This window comes from Hippoglossus hippoglossus, chromosome 13 (assembly GCF_009819705.1).
Source record: "Hippoglossus hippoglossus isolate fHipHip1 chromosome 13, fHipHip1.pri, whole genome shotgun sequence".
In the NCBI taxonomy this organism is placed as follows: Eukaryota; Metazoa; Chordata; class Actinopteri; order Pleuronectiformes; family Pleuronectidae; genus Hippoglossus; species Hippoglossus hippoglossus.
The window spans coordinates 13,531,200-13,552,790 of NC_047163.1; the positions used below are offsets into that span (position 1 = coordinate 13,531,200).

General features: G+C 40.8%; 1 protein-coding gene across 5 annotated transcripts; it reads left to right on the forward strand.

The window, feature by feature from the left end:
* The first annotated feature begins 199 nt into the window (after window positions 1-199).
* Window positions 200-19,557, forward strand: igsf5b (immunoglobulin superfamily, member 5b). Of its 5 annotated transcripts, none has more exons than XM_034605360.1 (11): window positions 200-347; window positions 1,945-2,010; window positions 4,645-4,962; window positions 9,513-9,640; window positions 10,695-10,860; window positions 12,051-12,176; window positions 15,635-15,659; window positions 17,363-17,451; window positions 17,627-17,656; window positions 17,965-18,029; window positions 19,189-19,557. In XM_034605360.1, exons 2-11 carry the CDS (start codon window positions 1,962-1,964, stop codon window positions 19,297-19,299), a joined length of 1,107 nt encoding a protein of 368 aa, XP_034461251.1. In that variant the 5' UTR covers window positions 200-347; window positions 1,945-1,961; the 3' UTR covers window positions 19,300-19,557. The 5 variants fall into 5 exon arrangements, with proteins under 5 accessions (XP_034461251.1, XP_034461249.1, XP_034461250.1 ...); XM_034605358.1 differs by having other exon boundaries at window positions 201-347; window positions 12,045-12,176; XM_034605359.1 differs by having other exon boundaries at window positions 201-347; window positions 4,648-4,962; window positions 12,045-12,176.
* The last annotated feature ends 2,034 nt before the right edge of the window (window positions 19,558-21,591 follow it).

Sequence of the window (21,591 nt, forward strand, 5' to 3'; positions counted from 1 at the left end):
AAGTTGCCAAAGGTTTTCTATTTTTTTAATTACCAAACCTGTCATCTTTTTTTAAATCATACATCATTTAGTGTGTCTGAATGCATTCATGTGAAGAGAGTGGGGGCCTGGTCTCAGGGGCCCTGGGAACTGGGGGACTTACAGGAGGCATTGTTTGCAGTGTGAGTCACTCTGTGTACTTATACATCTGCAGAGGACAAAGTTCCCTGCTCCGACTCTGCTAATATTTAACGGGACTGTTTTTGGGCGACATGGCAGAGCACCAGGCATGAGGAAGAAGCAGCATTGTTGACATGAATCCACTGTGTGCGACGCTAGCTGCTCATCCACACACACATTGGACTGAGGTGAGTCACACACATAGATAATTCTAATGTCTTTCATTTTAAACGTAAGATGAGCTTCAGTTGTATTTTAGAGATGCTGCTTTTTATAGAGGATCGAACACCTCAGTAATTTTACTGGTTACCCTAGTGTTTTTATTTAATAAATGAATAAAAATACTAGGTTAATATTTAGTTTGGACCTAAACCTTTTTTTTCTTCTCTTTTCCACACAACAAAGAAAGCTTAGGAGTTGTATGGTTAAAATTCCAGGATACGGAAGCCGTTTGTTTACAGCCGATGGGAATATTGTAATTCTTAAATTGACTAAATTACCTTGTCTGCCCCAGATATCCACTGAACAGATCCAGCTTGTAAAAAGTCATGCTACTAGGGTTCTCTCAAGATCAAGAAAATGTCTTCACATTCCTGCTGTTTTGACTTCCTTGCACTTTGACAATATAGAAATATCCTCTGTGTGTGGTAGTGATCCAAGAGTAATATGTATTCAATAGAATAGAATTGAATAGAAACACTTTATTGCAATTGCATTGTACTGGTGAAGTTGCATGTTGCAGCTAAACACCCGTCACCTCACCCTCCCCTTCCAAACATGATAGAGAACCTGTGGTAACCTTCAGTTGTCATAAACAGGTGTTTACTTTGTCCAGTCTGTTCTACTGTAAAAAACACACGGAAGACCCACTCGTAATGTAAATATAAAGTATTTAAATATAAAAGGCCCATTCTAGGGTAAAGAAAACAACAATTAGTTCAATTTAGATCAAACACACTAGTGAAAACATCACTAGAATTATTTTACAGTGAATTTCTGCCAATAGATCTCTTTCTCCTAAATCTTACACACTGGACCTTTAAGTCCTTTATGTGTTGTATTGATGTACGTAACTTTAGGTAAACCCTGAATTTGGTTGTGTTTTAGAATGGTTGTAATCAGAATTATGAAGATGAGAATTTTTTTTTTATTTCACTAAAAGGATCCATTAGTTGTTGTTGAGACATTTTAATTAAAACCTCAAATATAATCCTGATGCTGGTTCCACAGTAAAAATCTAAGCATTGACTGAATCAGTCATATTTATCCTTTGAGAAACATTAATCTCTCAGCCAGTCCCTCCTCTACATGTTGAGGTATTTCACAGCATAAGTGAAAACTTTGAATGAGAGCAGCTAAGGGGATCGCCAAAGTCATGAAGGCATATCCTAATGGCAATGCTGGCACCTGCATCACATTTAGTGGCAGTGTGTCCGATAGTTATTAAGATATTTAAGACACTGTCATGGATCCATGTGACTAGCATAGCTAAAAACCTGAGATTATGATCAACTATGGTCCTTGGAACTAGAAAGTCACGCAGAGAGCACATACCTCCAACAAGGCGAACATCCTATCTCGTCATGTAAAAGAAAGTGAAAAAAATGTCAGCCTGTTTATCCAGATCCACTCCAAACTTTAGCGGGCCCTTCACTCCACCCCTCCACAAAATTTTATGTAAATCAGTGAAGTAGCTTTTGAGCAATCTTGCCAACCATCAAACAAATGCCAATGAAAACATTAACTCGTTGGCAGAGGTAATGGATTCACTAACTTTCATTTCAGGGCCTTCCATGCGTTGAATGATGGTGCTTCATCTGTTGGTGCTGCTACTTTCCTGCGGGATTCAAGGTGAGAGTTCAGCTCATAAGAAACACAGCAGCTTCCATGGTTGGTGATGTATCACAGGGGAAAAGTAATCTGTGTGTATTAACAGCTTTATTCACTGCTGTGGTGTGTTTAATGGTGGAACCCTTCAGATTAAACCCACAGACAATCAATCTGAACAAAACAATTCATCTTCTCCAAAATGGCTGCCTATTCAGTTAATAGACTGATAAGATAAGATGTTGCCAGTGTGTATGTGACTTCACAGTCACTGGTTCATGGTCCTAAAAGCATCTTGCACAAATGCTGCTCATTAGTCTGCCTTTCTCCGATTGCGATGAAAAGAAATAGCTCTATGTGCCGGCCTACATATTTCTCAGACCTAATTTCCTAAACATATGCAACATTTATGAGTCTGCGCCGCTGGCTGTAGAAGGTAACACAGTTATCATGCCACAAACAAGTGATACATCACCCTGCAGTGCTGCGGCATGAGCATGTTATGTCATATTTCACAGTTCACCATTAATGCTAATTCCACATCTCCTTCATTTTTCTGCAACAGAAAAACACACAGATTTGAAAGATTGTAATTGAGGATGTTTGCCTCTCTCTGTGTGTGTGTGTGCGTGTGCGTGCGTGTGTGTGTGTGTGTGTGTGTGTGCGTGCGCGTGTGTGTGTGTGTGTTTCTGTTAGTGTACACTTGGTTATGAATGTTTCCTTATAGATTATTTTAGCCCCTATCATGTGACCCTTGTATCTTTATAGATGTCTGTAGGTTACTGTTAAAACCCTGCAGAGTGACAGCCATGCATTATTTTTTCTCGTAAATCCTGGTTCACCTCGGGAAAATGTGCAATAACTTTATATACATAAACTTGTACAGTATACACTTGTCACTTTGGTTTCCCACATGCATTCTCTAATATATATACTATTGTGTTTAATTCTTGTTTCTATATTCAGCTCTTTACTTGCTTTAAATTTCTTATTTTTTTATCTTACTTTTTATTCGCTATGACATTGCTCTCATTGCATTGCTGAGCTGACCTGTCCTCGTTCAACACTTTTCATTTTACTGTAAACTTACATTTGACTCATAAAACTTGAAACTTGAAAACTTGTTTACCCTCATTCATCCCATTCAGCCAATCAGCCATCTTGTCAACAGCTTTAAGAAACAGACGGGTAGGGAGTGGTGCCGTCATTCTCTTTCATTTGTCTCTTTCAGTCCTTTCAGCCCTATTTAATTTATCTCTGCACTCTTACTTTCACTTGCTCTCCATGTCTTGATTGTGCTGACAAGGTTCTCTATAAGTGACACACACTTGATCCTCTGGCAAGACTCAGATTTCTACATCAGACAAGGAGCCAACAACCTCCTCTAAATTTTTCACCCTCATATGGCTCGTGAAGCGATGAATAAAACAACATCACTGAATTCTTCAGTTTGTCCGGGGCCCTGAACACACTGAGTGGATCTGTCGACTTACTGGTCACTGAGTCTCCTCCATATTTATGCTTTTCCTTTACCTTGCAGGCAAAGTCTCTTCCAAAATAATACAAATTTGAATGGAACTCACAGAGCTCATACCTCCACAAAGGCCCAACAGTCCCTCAATGAAACCTAAATCTAAATTCACATGGCCGAGATTTTGATCATCATCAAGATCCATAATTTATTCACTTAGAAATTAAAGAAATTTTTAAAAACACAGTATCTTGCAACTTTAAAGAAAGTGAAAGTTTAAACCTGCACCAAATTTTAATGGGATCCTCCCTTGGTCACTTCCCACCCCTTTACAAAATATAGTGGAAATCAGTACAGTAGTTTTTACCTATTTAGTATTCGAAAGGAGTCCATTTGCATTGCAAAAAAGTTCAATGTTTTCTGTGAATGTGATTAGTCGTGAAACTGTGCAATATAGTGTTGTTTGCATTTTGTGTATCCAACCTCTTAATTGGGATTGCTTTATAATGCTTTGAGTTATAAAGTATATTGTTGCTAGGCAACCTCATGGTGATGCACATAACCTCCCATAGCACCACAACCTTTTGTTTTTCCACTTTTGTTTTGTATAAATTTGACAAAATGTAACATGTTAATTAGGTTTAGATGGTTTTACCTTCAGAAGGAGCGAGATTGTTATGCTAAGCTAACTGGCAGCTAGCTGTTGGTTCAAATTTACCAAACAGATAATAATAATAATATCTTTATAGCGCTTTTCAAAATAAAATTACTAAGTGCTTCATAAATAGGAAAAAACAAGTAAAAACACACAGAAGTAACATTTAAAAAACACAGGCATAAAAGAAAAAATTATAATTTTTTTTTATTATAAAAACATGGTGACAGATATTCAATTTATGACCACCCGTTGCAATAATGAAAAACTAGAATGAGGTAAAATCCGGGAATGTGGTACGATAAAAGTACATTTTAAGCTTTAATTCAAAGGAAGCTACTGAGTATTTCCTCAGGCAGCGTAATATGAGGTGGTCTCATCTAATTCTCAGCAAGAAATGTCACACTGTTCCTTTGAAGGTTCGTCTGTTCATAAGTGGTGTTCCGGTGATGTGATCTGTTCTCAGACTCAGCATCACATTGATGTGACTAAAGTTACCGTGGTTTATTTCTGTTTATGTTTGGACCTTCAGCAGCTGGAGCTCAGATGAAGCTGTACCCAGAAACACTGACTGTCCTGCGAGGGGAGGAGGCTCGGTTTACCTGCAGCGCCTCCAACACCAAGTGGACCGTGATGTTGTGGCTGCTGAACGGCACAGCGGCGGTCACCATCTCGAAGTTGCACGGTGTCCTGCAGTCCCCCATCACTAATGTGACAGCTGAGCCAGTCTCCGGCTCCAAGAGAGACAGCTGGGTGTTTGTCCTGAACAGCACAGAGAGGTACAACCAGGGACAAGTGACCTGTGACCTTCAGGGCATCGACAGGAAAACAGCAAACCTGTTCGTACAAGGTCTGTGTGTTCGTCTGTACGTGTTTGTGTGAGAGAACATAGTCTGAGGTATTAAGTGCATCTGTGTGATTTATTCTCACACATGCACGGCTGTGGCTCAGACGGTACAGCGGGTCGTCCATTAACCAGAGGGTTGGCGGTTCGATCCATTCCACCTGCCGAAGTGTCCTCGGGCAAGATGCTGAACCCCAAATTACCCCTGACAGCTGTCCCGGCAGCGTGTGGGTGATGTGTGATAGAGAAAGTGCAGCACATCTATGAATGTGTTTGTGAACGGGTGAATGACAGAACTGTACTATAAACTGCTTTGAGTGATCATCTCCAAAAACTCTATATAAATACAGACACACACACACACACACACACACACACACACACACACACACACACACACACACACACACACACACAAACATTGTCTTCTACTACTGTCTTAGTGAGGACACTCTTTGGCATAATGCTTTCCCTTGTACCTTACCATAACCTTAACCACCACAACTACACGTAAAGGGGCAGCTGTGACACAGGGGGTAGAGTGGGTCATCCACTAACCAGAATGTCAGAGGTTTGATAGACAGCTCGTCCATTTTGCATTCTGAAGTGTCCTTGGGCAAGATACTGAGCCCCAAATTGCCCCTGATGGCTGTGCCAACAGTGTGTGAATGGCCTGTGATAGAAAAAGCGCTGCACATAGAACCCTCGATCAGCTCATTGAAAAATTGAGGAACGGCCAAAATGTCCTCACTCTCCCACAATGTACTCTCTCCATAAGGTCTATAGGCTCAAAATGGTCCTCACAAAGATATAAGTACAGGCATGCACACACATTCACACACAAACACACACACTGGGAGGAAACTAAGCAGATGGCACATCTCTTGAAAATCATTGCAGTGTGAGAAAGTGCAGAAATAAACTCGAAAAGGAGGTAAATGAAGGGACGAAGAAATGGTTGTGTAGCAGCTCTGATGCTGCACACCCCCACACACTGCTGTCTCCACTAAAAATAACAAAGAGCACAAAAAAGACATCATATTGTTGTGGATTTAAGGGGACACGTCTTAATTGAGTGCTTTAGCTGGTTTGCAGAGTGGAGTTAATAGAATCAAAGTTTTCAATTTTCTGTAATAACAGCTGCATTGGTACCTGAGAGATCAATACAAGTGTGTAGGCTGGGAAATCCTTTAGGTCTGCGTGGTGGAACACAGTTACCCCGGCATGTTTGATGGTTCTTGTGACATTGCTAATGACAGCGTGGGAGGTGGTGAATTGATTGGCCCAACACTTATCAGTCCAATTCCAATCCAATTCTACTTACCAGCTGGAAAGTGTTGAACTCAACAGGTCAGAGCAGGCAGCAAGATATACAGAATCAGCTCTGAATGCACTGCAGTGTGAACCAGCATGTTAGGGAGTGGGATTTCCCTCACAGGGATTACCAAAGATATTCCTGCATTTAATGTGGCCACTGTCACCTCACAGCATGAGGGTTGTTGGTTTGAATCCTAGCCTTTCTGTGTGGAGTTTGCATGATCTCCCTGAATCTGCGGGTCATCTCCAGGTACTCCAGCTCCCCCCCCCCCCCCCCACCCCAGTCCACAGACATGCAGATATGAGGTTAGGTCAATTGGAGACTCTAAATTGACCATAATTGTGAATTTGTGTGTGGAGGGTAGTTTGTCTCTATGTTGCTGTGATAACTCACTTCTTGCCCAATGTGAGCTGGGATTGGATCCAGCACCACCCACCAATCCATAAGGAAAGCCAGCATAAGTGATAGATGGATACAGATTAGTGATTGTACACTGTAAAAAAATAAAAATAGAAATGGACTTCAAACTTTCAAAATTATGCAGAGAAACACTATTATTTTTCCATTTTTAAATTCCTAATTTATTGGTTTCATCTGATTATTGGTGTGTAACTTAGGTGAATGAGAGACCAGAAAAAGTTTTCATGCTATACAGTTGAAATTTTTGCTGAAGTGAGGGTTGTCTGATTTTTCTTCAATGGCCGAATCAATTTAAAAATAGAAACTCTGAACAGTCCCAAAGATCAATATATCTGTTTTTAAGAGACAAATAATGTAGATCTTTACAGATATCAGTGATTTAATGTTATTATTACAAACTGTTCATTCATTCCCTAAACTTATAACAGAAAGTTTAAACAAATTCAATATGCAATTTAAAAACGACCTATGGTATAATTCAAGTTCAAACTTTTTAGTATCTCCTTATTGTCATAAATTTGGAAATCATAAGTGTAAATGATCATCATATAAATATATAAAGGTTTCAAATTAGATCTTTGAGTCTTAATTCTTTGTCTCTTTTAGTTTTGAAAAGGGTTGTTCAAGCGCACCAACTATATTTTGAAAAATGTATGGATGGCGTTTTTAAGACAACTTTTTAAGAAGTCAAATAACAGTGTGTACAAACCAAACTGAGAGCTCAGCTAAAAAGAAGATCGGCCTGGAAACATTCGCTCTGCAAAAAGCGAATGGGGGGGGGAGGGGACAAAAACCAATGATCCTTCGCTGCCAATATATTACTGAGAGAGCCCTCATTGCTGCCAGTGCCACAAATCCCCACTGACATATGCAGCCATTAACAGGAGTGTATGGTGAATCAGGCCCTCCAGTCTGGATGCGGAGGATCATACGGCCTGACACAGCCTTTGAATTAATTGTGCATCCTGGCATGGCCGGTTAACAGTCAGCAACTCTGCCTGTGATTTGTGCACTGCAGCCTCAAATATACTGTTGGGACAGGGCCACAAATCCACACAGGGCTGGTTGACTCTTGATGCCATCATCCACACTCCCTGCTTTAATTGTCCAATATGAAGATGCTGTAAATATGAACGTCACTGTCCCCTCCCTCATGCTTATGTCTCTCGCTCACTCAAACGCACAATCCTTTCGCTTTGACAAATCAATATGTGCTCGCAAGCCTTTTTACTTGATCTGAAGATGACCAGATGTCTTATAAATCAGATAACCGTGAACATGGATGTGGTAATTGTAGAGGAATTGTGCCCCACATCCCAATTGGAATAAATCTGCAACCACACATAAAGTGCATGTTATATAAAGATGGGGTAAGCAATTTCACTCCCTTTTAGTTAAATTCTGCTTATATCTCTGCACTGAAGAAAGACAAAAATGCTGGCCGACCGGACAGCATAACACTATTTTAGCCAATCAGCAACATGGGTTGTCACAGTAGCGCTCCAAATTCTAAGTACTGAGTCACCACGGACTAAAGCTAACCCAACAAAGATAACAAAAGGGTCAAGATTCATGTTTCAGGGGTGGAGAGATGACAAGGAGTTGCCTCTGGATGGTGCTGTGGGCTGCTGTGGGCTGCTGTGACCACGCACCGGTACATAACATTGTCCGAGCAGGAAGCAGCCAGTCATTAACACCGGTGGTGCAGCTGCGATGGTACATCATGGTCTGACTGTCGGCTTTTCAAGGACAGATATGCACAAGCAGTTGTGGTTGATTCTGGTCATTGAAGTTGTCATTTGTGTAAATGCAGAGTTCGCATATTGTTGACATATAATGCTAATGTCTGTGGTGGCTAAATGCAACTTATTGAGATAAGTGGTTTACCACCTTCTGAAGCAGCAGCAAAAGGAGGAGTGTATTTGTTTTCAAGCATCCACAGTTGTTCCCCAGAATCACTAACTACACCTTTTAAAGCTGCCTGCAATTTCCCAATTAAAGAGCCCTACTGGAAAATCTCTGAAATCGGAGTAAGCTGGGGATTCCCCGCTTCACACAGCTCGCCACTGCAGCCCAAAGAGTTTCCCCTACAGTAATTAACAACCCTTGTGAAAACTTAGATCACTTAGAGTGGAGCTTTGGGAGGAAGAGCTGACGTTCATTTCCTATTCAGATGGATTAATCAGCCATGATGTGCCTGCCCCAATCAGTGCAAATAAGGCTGCTGGTTCCTCGCCAACCTTGACTCGCCGGTGCCGAGGTTCTCAGAGAGCAGCTGGAGTCCACAATCAGAACCGGGCGCTGTTAAGACTTGGACAGGACAATGTTTATGACACCAAATCAGGCATCAAATAAAGGCAGCTGGAGAAAAGGGCCGGCCAATAATGTGCACAGAAACGTCTGAGGATTTGAACCTAAATCAACACTGGCATATCCTTCGCTTAGACAAAGCGGTGAAGCTCCTGTAATTATCTTTCTGTCTATAGCAATTGTCTGTTGCCTCCACCAGCTTTCAGTCTGCCAGACAATAGACCTCACAGATGAGATACTGTATCTCTCAGGGGCCTTAAGTAGCTTATTTGGTGCCAGGGAGGAAAATGAAGGGGGATAAAGAAAAGCATTCACCAGGCAACAGAGAGATACACATACATGCATGCAGCTGCATGAATTTCAAAGGTTACTGATGATAAAAATCGGTTAAATGTACACACATGCATCCAGAGGAATATACAGGCATGATTAACCTTCACATGCAGGCACTTAAAAAAATGAAAAGCACAAAATTCCAGTTTGTTAATGTATTTTCTTCTGCTTGCAGAAAAGGGCATCGTCAAAGTCTCGGGGGACGACAAGTTGGCTTTCAAGGGGAAGTCAGTGATATTTGAATGCCGAGCAGCAGGATGGTATCCTGAACCCAGTCTGTACTGGCAGGTGAATGACAAGAAGGTAACTACATGACTGCAGACAGACACGCACATCATTATCTGCTCTATATTGAAATGGATCATATTCTTTATTCATATAATATATTTTTTTTAAACTGCAGGTCTGAGGATAGATTATGATATATGCTGCAAATATTGTAAAAACCCCTTTGAGACAATATTGGGAATTCTAGCTGCATAAATCATAACTGAATTTACATGTTTATGTCCGTATCTGTGTATTAGCTGCATCTTGCAAAAATAGAATACAATAGTGGGTCAAGAACAATTCTAGCTCATTCTCTCACCTTAATTTTATGGCAGAAGATTGTCAATCTGCATTACAATTCAGAAAGAATCTGGCCACAACAAAGTCAATGAATTATAATATTGTTAGTCGAAAAAGTTCTAGTGTGAACTTCATTATGTGATTTAGTAGGATACCCTGTCCCCCCTCTGAACAGAGAGGGAGTGATACTGTCTATCCCCTTCGAAGAGCTGAGCTTCCTTTAACTTCTCTTTTACAACTTAAATGTTCAGTGAGTAGAATTTAGGGACATCTAGTGGTGAAGTTGCACGTTGCAGCTGAATACCCCTCACCTCACCCTACCTGTGGAAACCTTCAGTTGTCATAAAAACTCAAAAGATGTTAACTTTGTCCAGTTTGGACTACTGTAAAAAAAAAAAAAAAAATGGCAGCCTCCGTAGAGAGGACGTGCTCCCGATGTAAATATAAAGTATTTAAATACCAAGGGCCCAGGGGGTCTCTCGGGTGAAGAAAACAACGATTCGTATAATTGAGATGAAACACACTAGTGAAAACCTCACATGATTATTTTATATTAAATTTCTGCCAATAGATCCCTTTCACTGAAATCTTACACACTGGAGCTTTAAGAAAATATGGCAGAGAGATACACACCAGCCCTGCATCATCAGTCCTGTTCAGTAAAAATGTGTGGATGAATACTTGTGTGTGGTGTATTTCCAGGATAACTGGTCAGTGGGAGCAGACATCCTGATTAGAATAAACAGTAAATGATAATGCTCCTCTCTCTGTGGGGGATGGTGTGCAGGTGAGCCAGGCTGAATACAACATCAGCAGTGAAGAATCGGGGAAGAGCCTCTTCACTGTGAGCAGCAACCTCAGTGTGATGGCGGCAAAGAGCTCTGAAGTGGATTGTCTGGTCTCCGTGTCTGCCCTCACCACGCCACTGAAGAGCGGCGTCCGTCTGACAGTGGGTGAGACTGGAACACTGTATGTTTCACATTAAAGAGAATATATAACAATTCTTCATATTAAAATGTCTTTGACTTATGTACATAATCCATTATATTCAAACTCAGAGAAATCCCCAATATTATTCAAGGTAACGGGATGTTTCATTTTGGTCGCCTTTTAATTGCATCACATTTCCTTTACCTGTGGCTTTGTCCATAGCTGCAATAACTTCCAGCTCAAACGACGTATGACGAAGGACAAACAAACTGTTAGCCAGTTAGCCAGTTAGCCAGTCCTTTGTTTTTTCCTTCCACTGTTTGTATTGGTCACTGGTAATGGATCACAATTCTACATTGCTGTTTGCCGCGTAACGTGAATAAAACTTTGATGCATTAATTCATCCGTGAACATCATTTGCACCTAAGTCACATCAGGTAGATTATTGGCAATGGTGGTGACCTCATGCTGCTTCACGAGTCATCAAACTTGGTCTTTTGTTACAGAAACAGCGACGTTGCAGAAGTAAATAACCCATTCATTTGCTGAATAGAGGTTTTGAGCCATAGGAGAGTGATCAGTCAGGAATTCACCATGGTTCATAGGATGTGTAGTCCCTTCACTTTTAAACTATGTACAAAGTTTTTTAGGAACCAGGGCTGTTATAAAAGTGGGCAGTCACTCTAATAATTGTTTTGATTGAAAGACCCCTAGTGGCCAAAGTTACATATTGTACATTTACATAACATGACTGCATGCATGTGAATGCACAGTAGGAAGCTCTTACTCGTCACTGCTTTGTTCTGTCCTGTTTTAGTTCTCTCTCTCTCTTCATTTCTATGTGTTTCCTTTTCTAGCATGTTTCCCTTTGTGTGTTTCATTTAGTTCCCTCCTTATTTTGGGGAAGCTGGTGAATCATCACTCAGCGTTATTATTGAAGAGCAGAGTGGAATAGCAAGTGGCAGATCGAAACTGCATGAGTTTGCACAGCCTGTAAAATAAAAACATCATATTCCATTTGTACGTTTTCTTCGACTCCACGCGACAGAACTGTTCCTCTCTTTTGCCCGCCACTGCAAATTAAAACAGGATATTAAACGCAGCTTTCTTTACACCATGTCTGCAAATCTGTAATTGAATTGCAAACTAACAACACTTGCTTCAGCATTTATTTTACCACAACACTGACGTGACCTCCCCTCCTCAGTTGCAGAGGTGGTGCAGGAAGATGATGACTGCACGGTCCCGCTGGCAGTGACTGCCTCCCTCTCTGCTCTTCTGCTGCTCCTCCTGCTCGGCATCTGCATTGTCCTCTGCTACAGACAGAGGAGACAAGCAAGTAGGCACTTTTCTCTTCCTTAAATTGCTCCAGGTGAATTGAATGTCACCTCCCCCTACATCTTTCCTGTAAAGAAACTGTGATTAAAGTATAATGAAGAAGATGGGTGGTTACATGCTGTGACTCGGCAATGCCCCCCCGTGCTGGCCTTCACCAAGGGCACGCTATATTTTTTCTGACAAAGGCGGAACATTAGTTGTCAGCAGAAAGCGTTACTTCTCTGCAAAAAGCAGCAGCAAAGAGGTTACGGAGGTGTGTGTGTGTTCGACTAGTCAAGACAGGAAGGAATAATTATCTCCATGAACAACAAGGCACACTGTTAATCTTTGCAGTATTTTTACAGTTAAAAAACACAAATTACACACAAAAAATACCATAAAACATCTTTACAGTTAGTTACCACAATTTGCCTGGCATTGTGGGTAGATTGCATTTACAGTAACTCACTGTATTTTTGGAAATTGCGGTAACATGTTAATTAAGACGATTGCGGTAGTGCTGCAGTGCAGGGTTTCTTTTCATGCAGTCTGATTTCTGTCAGGGCATACAGACAGTCAGATGCAGAAAGATTGAAGAGCTTTACAATGTTCATGCATGTATAAATATATTAATATATAATAATAACAATATTCACACACACACACACACACACAAACAAAAAGAAGAAAAGAAAACAATAAGTCATAAAAGATTTAAAATATATTCCGATATTTTGGGTAATTTAATTTGTAACTTATATTTTATTTTTTGTTCTTAGTCATTGTTGTTAGAATCATCTAGTTTGACGTTTATACTCTTGAGCCTTCAAATAATAATGAAAAATATGAAATACTAACACAATACGCTGACAGTCGTCCCACCAGAGTGAGACCAGTAATCTTTTCACTGCAGGTGTTTGATTTAATAAAGGTGGTTGCAGTAACATAGTCATTTGAGTGGGCCTGCCTTGTAGAAAAGAAGGGACTATGTCTCAGTGCTTGTTAGCCGCATCAGTGAGACAGTCTGATGAAGGACATTGAAATATGAGGAAGAGTTGACAGTTGTTTCGGGGGAAATGAGATCTTGAGCAACCTGTTTGCTAAAAGGATTGTTGATACACTGACAGAAGTTGTACCTTGGGGAACAATAGGTCCTCCTGACACCCCACATTCCTTCCACATGAGTCTGTATGTTTGAATATACCCCACTGAAACACAGCACCATGCAGCTTTTTTGGCAAATATTTGATGAGGAGAATAAAAGTTATACATAAATGAGGCTTTAAACATTAGTTTAGCAGCTGAAAACTATTTTCAATATCAAGAAATAATGCAGTTATGGTATCCTGAGCAGAGAATAAAGTCACACCCTCTATGTGTGCATTGTGATCTGCGCTCAGTACACGTTAGTCCCTCCCTATGAAACCATTGACCTTACCTAAATTTATAAAGCATGATGGCTCCCTATCAGATAGGTAGTGATGTAAACATGACTGGGGTTTGACGTCTCTCAGAGCACACAAACACACCTGCACACCATGCTGCTGTTACTGGGCATTCATGTGCTCCTCTAATTTTCTAAGTTGTGTAATTGTTCAGACCTGTGTGAAAAAACATGGCCGCTGTAAACAATATGTGTCGTATTTATGTGTTTAGAGCATTTAAACAGCACCTTGACTCCTCTGTCCAATATCTGCATAATAACGGAGAGGAAAGAAAAAGGATTAGGTCTGACACACATACAAATAAGACTGAAAGAAAGTTCTGTCCAAAGGTAACAAAAACTCTAATACTACAGCTGACTGATGATTTCATTATATCCAAATGGCAACCCACTGTGATGTAACCCATTGGTTCATGAAGTGCCATTTTGAAACCTCGAGTTTGGCATTTTGGCCGGCGCCATTTGTTCATCTTTTGAAACCAGAAGTGACCATATTTGGAGGATAGGGGGGTAAGACTCACCTAGAGCTCGAGAACAACACCCATTGGATGGTACTAGTTGTCAATCACACGGTATCCACACCCTAATGCATACCACACATCACCTACACTAAATGGGACCATTATTTACAAAGTGAACACCAGGCTGTATTGAAGAAAACTTGAAACAACCGATTGAGACTTTAAACTCCTTAGGGAAAAGGTTTACTATCAAGTGAGAAGTACGAGTCATTTTCTCTTAGACTTCTATAGAAATTGAATGGTTTTATCAACCAGTGAAATTGCTCTCTGTTTTAATTAATTTAAATATACATTTTTATTCTTAGATTTATGCAGAACAGATGAGCATAATTCCCAAAATGTTGAACTATACCTTCAAGAGAAACATTTTGAGACTTTGTTTTTAAAGCTGAGAGGTGACCAAAGCAGTACCAACTCTGTCTTCACAGCCCTCCGGGTCTTTCGTGGGTCAGGAAAATTGTATAAACCCATTAATAAGGTTTAAACTCACCACACCGTGAGACAGTTTTACTGCAACTCCTTTAGAGCTCCTGACTTGGACGGAATATTTGTGATGTGGAGGGACCACTTGTCAAGTTTCCAAGCAGTGAGGTCGATACCCCAGCACGTTCTGGAGGTGGCGCGATGTTGTAAAAAAAGAGTCTAGCCAGGAAAGCAGGAGGTTGCAGAGATGTTTCTGGACTGCCATCTCCGAGGGGATCGTTGTTCTAGCGCAAGGAGGCGGCGGAGGCCTGTTTGTGTGAGATAACAAAAAAGTGGCCCTGAGTCACACATTTAAAAGTCAATGTAATCCCTGTGACTGATTCTGGACCATTGCAAATCATGGCCATGGTTTAGCGCTGAGGGATTATCAAAGGGCAGGTGTGCCAGGTTTGTGTCTGTACCTGAAACTTCTAATACCATCTACATCCCCCTCCCTGCTTCAGTCTCCTAGCTTTTATGTAACACCCCTGAGCAAGAGAAATTAACTTCATGAGGATGTTTGACGATGTGGCTCACTTCCAAGTCACTGAGCTTTTCTTTGGGTAATCCATCTCAATAGGGAATAATGTATGCTTTGAAAAATTTGGGAAAAATAGAAGGGATCTAATATATTCACCCTCAAAGACTTTGGTTGGCATGACAGCAGGGATTTAAAATATAACGACAAAGGCAATTTCTCCCCCGGTAAGAGGAACAGTTTGTATCTCTCCTGGGGAAAGCACCATCTGCCCCACTGTTACATCGGTGTGTGTTTTTTCCGTGGCCAGGAGGACCTTCAGCGAAGACAACCACAAAGCCACGTTACAAAACTCATCAACACTCAGCTCTAGCTTTCACTGCTGAATTTCAAACTGACTGGAGGCTGGGATATTAGTACAGAACCCAAAACTGATAAACAGCGGGACATTTATATTGATGCAGTGAGCCAGCACAATGGTTCTGTTGTCAATGCAGTGAGAATAATAAAGTTAGCAGATGATAGGTCATAATAGTTCTGGAAACTTAATGCCTCATTTTCCTTTTACCTTTCAGATCCAAGCCCAAAGGAGCCTTCATGGTGAGATTGAAAAACTTTTTCTTCCACCTGTTTTGCTTTATGGGGCTTTTTGAAACAATGAAAAGGATTTTCTTTACTATAGCTGTTTTCAGACATGAAATTGGGAGAATTGGATTCGGGAGGTTCTCTGCACCGACGCGCGTCATGACTCTGGATTTAAGACCTAGACTTTGCCTCTTTTATTAAGAGTATTTTGGATTTGTTGTTTTGGTTTTATTATGGATGACAGAATTAGTTTGCGTCTTTCATGGCCGTCTCACCACCCTGTCGTCATTTGTCCTCCATCAGTTCCCTTCTCTTTTTCGAGTGTCTCCTATAGTGTTTTCCTTGTTTTTGCTGTTAACCTTTTTGAGTTTATGGATTTTTATTTTAGTTTTTTCTTTGCAAGAACTTTGCCTTACATTAAAGGACACCTTTTGTTTTACTACCTTTTTGCTCTGCATTTTTGGGTCCACCTGCTTCGACAAAACCCAACAGAACGAACTGACAAAGACAAATGGAGGCACAAAGACTTCTATACACAGGGGAGGCAGGGGTTATTGGACACAGGTGAAACACATGAGGAACAGGTGCAGACAATCACAGGGGCAGGAAACGGGACAAAGACAGGAAGTAAAGTAGGAAACACACAAGGAGCAAATCTTCAAAATAAAACAGGAAACTGAAAACTCAAGGAGAACCCAAATCCAAACCTCAGCACAAGGAGAAACAGGAAAAGACCATCAACAAAAGAGTCCATAATAAAACCAAAACAACAAATCCAAAATAATCTTGAGTCTAGAGTCATGACAACGCGTTCACAACAAATCCTCCAGGTTACTCAGGCCAGAGGTGAAGCAGCCGGGTGTCGCAGGTAGAGGCAGGAGGCGATGTATTAACTCTGCTGCGGAGATCACGTTTACAGCTCCACGACACCGTCGTCAGCTCTTATCAACACAAACTCTCTTGACATCTTCGTCTGTGTCTTCTGTGTGTGTCATTGCTTTTTCACTGGGAGATATTTGTTGACTTTTTTTTTGCGTCTGTCGCATGTTAGAAGTGTCATCGACCCCCACACTCCACCTCTCACTCGGACATGCGTTCTCACATGCACCTCCTGCAGAAACAATACAGAGGATCTGTGGAGTTCAGTGCATGTCTAAAAGCAGTTTATGAGATCAACTGTGAAGGCTTAAGATAAAATGAGGGAAAAAGTGTATTGGATTACCACACCTTTAAAATAAGCTACTATAAATTCAGACTTAGTTTGAATCTTAATCAATACGTATAACTTGTTTCTGAGAATAATTGTATTTTAATTGTTCCTCATTATAGATTAAACTGAAGACATGAATTTGAAATGACATGCATTAAATATCTATTACATTTAGTCACAACGTGATTAAGATCCAAATGGTCATTAGCTCATTTCAGAAGAAGATACATTCTGCTTCGTCTTTGTCAGCCTTTCTCATTCAGCTGGAATTCATTTTATAGCTTTTCCATTGAGCACATTGAAGTGAGAGTTGAGCTCTCGGGTTGGGTCTAATAAAACGCAGTGAAAAATGATGATGAGGTTCATTTTGCAACAATGCAGCCGCCCAATGATCTACTGCAGCTGTGGGAGGAAGGAAAAATGTTTGTGGCCACAACAACGCGGTCTCAGATTAAGTGGCCCTGCCATATCTCATATAAAGGTTATCTTCTCCATTGTGCATTTGCAGGTTCGACCAATCGGTGGTTGGGAGAGGAGTGGTTGCTGAGGTGACAAGAGGGACTGATAACCTGGGATACTCTAAAGAGGGTCCCACAGGTGAGTAAGCAACACGTAGTTCACTATAAGAACTGTAAACCCAATTTCAAACTGTTGAAGACAGTGTAGCATGGTTTAAATGGTTTAAAACATGCAAAAATGCTGGTTTGGTCTTTTAAATCCGTGGTTTATCACTTTGCTTTGTCATAGTCGTAACATATTGTGTACTTCGCAGATCACAAACTAGGTAAAACCAGTGGGCCAGGTACTTACAATTGGCTTTCATCAAATAGTTAATCAATTAAGCAGCAACAAACCACATAATCAGCTGGTTTCAAAATCATGCAAATTACATTTATTTCAAATTTTGAATAATTTTTTAGAGGTAAAGAAAAGACAGATTTATATTCGGTTTGCAGTGTTTATTTTGCACACATCCCAGACCTCTGAGCCACTAATTCGCCTGAATCCTTGCTGTTTTGCTGAGGTGCACTTTGAGTCCAAAGTGGGCTGTAGCTGGTCAGAAGGGCTGCAAGGTTAGATCAGGCTTAACTGCTGTTTCTCACCCTGCAGACGCAGATTACAATGAGCTAATCATGGAAATTCGTAGACAGATGGACTTTGCCAGTTTTCACAAGGTAAGGCAGAGAGAGAGAGAGAGAGAGAGAGAGAGACTGATAGAGTCAACCCAAGCTGAATAATGCGTCCAGTCATTCTGCAGATGGACTTCCTGCTATAGCTCCTCTAACGTTGATGAGAACAGAAGAGAGCTGCACTGCTGCTCTGTCTCACCTCAGCCGACCTCACGCCACACAATTCAAATCATCCATCGCTCCGTGAATCCAAATTGGTAGATTTCCACACAATGCCCTCACCAATGCGTCCTCTGAGTGGCAGCGCCATCATTGTAGCACATGATCTGAATGTTGTGATGATCTGCAGGACTACATGAAGGGCCAAACTGACTGAGACACAAATTGAGAAAAATTTGTGTCTTCGTACTTTGTAAATATTCTCATGTCCTTTACATGATCCTGACATGTCAATGTTGATGAGATCATTTTGCCTGAGAGATTTTTTTTGGCCTGACCTGTTATTGATTGCCACATTGATTCTGGATAACTATACTGTATTGATGCCTGATGTGGAATATCCTGGTGTCTAATAATGAAAGGTGAAACTGCTCTCTTGTGGACCCGGCTTATTTAGTTTCCTTTCATAATTAACTGTGTTGTGGAGCAGCTCTGACACGAGTTCAGCTCCGATTCACTGTCTCTGTAGTATTGAACCAATATGATTACCTCATCTGGGAGGTACTGACAGTGGAGGACAACACACTTCGAGGCCTTTAAAGGCAATAGCTGTCTTCCAGATCATACTTTATTGGTAATTACAATTCAAAGAAACATCCACAGAGGCACTGCTGCACCAATGTAGGACCACACAAACCTTTCAGGGCAGAGACAGGGTGTAGAAATGATGAGGATGTATTTGTGAAAATGGGTTATAATTCTCATAACTATGTTATAGTGACTGTGTAACCACCTTAATTAAAAAACCCTAGTGTTTTTGTTAGAATGAGCCTTATATATTTATATAGTGAGCAGTGGGTCTTGCCTCCGCGGACACCACAGTGCTCCGCCTTGTTTCTACAGTAGCTCGTAATGGACAAACCGACAAGAGATGGTCTTTCCTGTTTGTACATTGATGCAGCAGCATTAATTCAACAGACAAAGAAGAACCGCGCCTTCTCCAGTGACTGTGTTCTTGAGAATTAAATTTGATGATGTTCTATAGGTCCCTGATGTCGTGTACTTTAGCAGCCCGTCTCTGCACAGTGAGAGCCAAGGCCCGGCGAGTACGTCAGAGGAAAACCCTGTGAACGTCAGGAGGATTACCACAGTTTGAATGTAGTTTATTATGATGTAATAAATATGGTGTCGATGAAAAGAGCATTTTTAGATTATTAAGATGTATCATATTCACAACTGGACAACTCACCAGTGTTTGTATGGTTATACTTTTTGTAAAGGTAGAGGCTAATGTTAAATAAACTGTATGAATACAGCATACAGATTTTATGAAGCTATATCTTTTGTATTTTCAAAGTGAATTGTCAAAAATGTAAATTGTTTGTGACTACATAACATAGTATTTTCAAAAAATGTTTTTTGTTTGTTTCATTTGTTTTGTTGGCTTTGAATCACCCCATATATAATCTCTATAAACAGATTCTGCATGTGAATATGTAGAATATGTAGATTTCTTTCTGGGTATCATTTCTAGTTTGACCAATAACCTTTGAGCAGGTTTTGGTTGACCTGCAGAAAGCAAAAAGAGTTGGAACACATGTTTTTATAATAAACAAATGATTTTCCTCTTATAAGCGTCTTCCCTCTGTCCGCCACAGACTGAACAAGAAGAATATCTTGAATCTCCTCCAACAACACCTTACCATGCTGGAGTTCTGTAGCCAGTTCCATCATTTTGGTCTAATCCTGGTTTCAGTGCAGTTTATGTGACTCTTTTTCCATTTCCTATGTGGTGTCATCTCAAACTCAATTAATTTCCACAGGCATGGAAAGGAAAGGGTTATAAAAGGCAGCATCAGTGGCAAAGGCTGGAGTGCACATTAACTCTGTGTGACCGGCGGTGCAGTGAGAGTGAAGTGGCTCCATGTATTAATGCAAGGAGTCTCTGATTTATCTCCGCGTGAAGTGGGTGACATAACATTTGCATTTCATAATAGTAAAAGATGGAGCCTAGAGGAGGTGGTGGTTTATGAATCTGCCAGACATTGTATAGTCTCAGCAGCACGGCTGTTATTAAAGGAGTTGGCATGCATTAAAAAGATGACATGCCCATCGCTGCTATGTAGGAAAAAATATGTCCGGCAGAAAAAAAACTAAAACTTATTTCCATGCGTTATTTTTCACATCTCAGAAACCATTTTTACCAGTGAAGGGAGCTGCTCCTGTGTTAATCAAATTGTACCACATGGGGTCATTATCATTGTTTGTAAAAAGGCCTTTTTTGGATGCTGCTGCTGAGGCGACTCTTTAAGTATTTATGCATCATTTGTCACCTCCCACAAACAAAAGGCCTTAAAAGGAATGGCACAGCAATGCAATCAGCAGCCTGTATTATGTTGAATAGGAAAATACTCTTTCATTTCACTGAGGGCCAATGCACATTCCGATTGAGCCTTTTAGTTTTACACTTGATTTATCGCTGCTGGCAGCCATGATTAGCTTTATAAGACTGCAGAGAATGGCACGGTGGCTACGTGGCTGCAAACACAAGCTCTGCTGAAAACAAATGCAGTCATGTGCAGTGGGCTCAATTCTCTGGTTGCATATCATTGTAAAATAATGCAGATATATTGCAAGGTGGCCAGACGTCAGGAGGACAGCAGGCACTGGAGATGCACACAAACATTCATCTGTTTCAAGGATTTTTTGGTGAACTAGAATAATTTATACAATCATCAGTCAGAGACACAAGCACTGATTTCGAAACATGCATCTACAGGCCTAATGCAGGGATATTCAACTTCAATAGCAAGTTGGCCAAATAGGAAAATTACTGGAGGTTTGGGGGCCACACAAAATATTTGTCAACTACTGGCTAAAATAATGCTGATGTAGTAGATATATCAATACATGGAATAAACTTGTAATACACACCCCTTTTCTTTCACTTTTATCTAGTATCACTATAATCCAAAAAGACCAAAAGGTCACTGTGGCAATTGATGACGTCACCGGGGTCTCCCACACACACCCAGAGACAAAAGGAGTTTCTTTTCAGCATTTTATTTTTTCCTCAATCATACCAATCTTAAATCAAACTCAACTTAAAGTTGCCAGCTATTTCTGCTGTCACCTCGGTTTTACAGCTCAGCTCAAACTCTGCCAGTCTCTCCCCCTTACGTCTCTTCCCATGTGTGTCCACGTGTCTCTCCTGAGTGTCTCCCCCTGGCACCTCTGCTGCTGCCTTTTGTGCCAGAGGATCACTCAGCTAACAGCCCTCAGCTGCTCTGACTGATCCTCTGGTTCAGGTAGCGGTGCTCTGAGCCTCCTCCATGCCTGCAGTTATGTTCCACCCAACGAAATAACGTGGTGTGTTTTTCTGACATATCAACAAATGTGGACAACAAGATGAATATAGTTAAACAGAATTCCATTGAGCCATTGAGAC

Coding starts and splice junctions, on each gene's coding strand:
- igsf5b (XM_034605358.1), top strand. CDS start 1,962: ATGATGGTGCTTCATCTGTTGGTGCTGCTACTTTCCTGCGGGATTCAA. Junction 2,011..4,644: donor ACTTTCCTGCGGGATTCAAG/GTGAGAGTTCAG, acceptor TTGGACCTTCAG/CAGCTGGAGCTCAGATGAAG. Junction 17,657..17,964: donor AGGTAAAACCAGTGGGCCAG/GTACTTACAATT, acceptor CTCACCCTGCAG/ACGCAGATTACAATGAGCTA.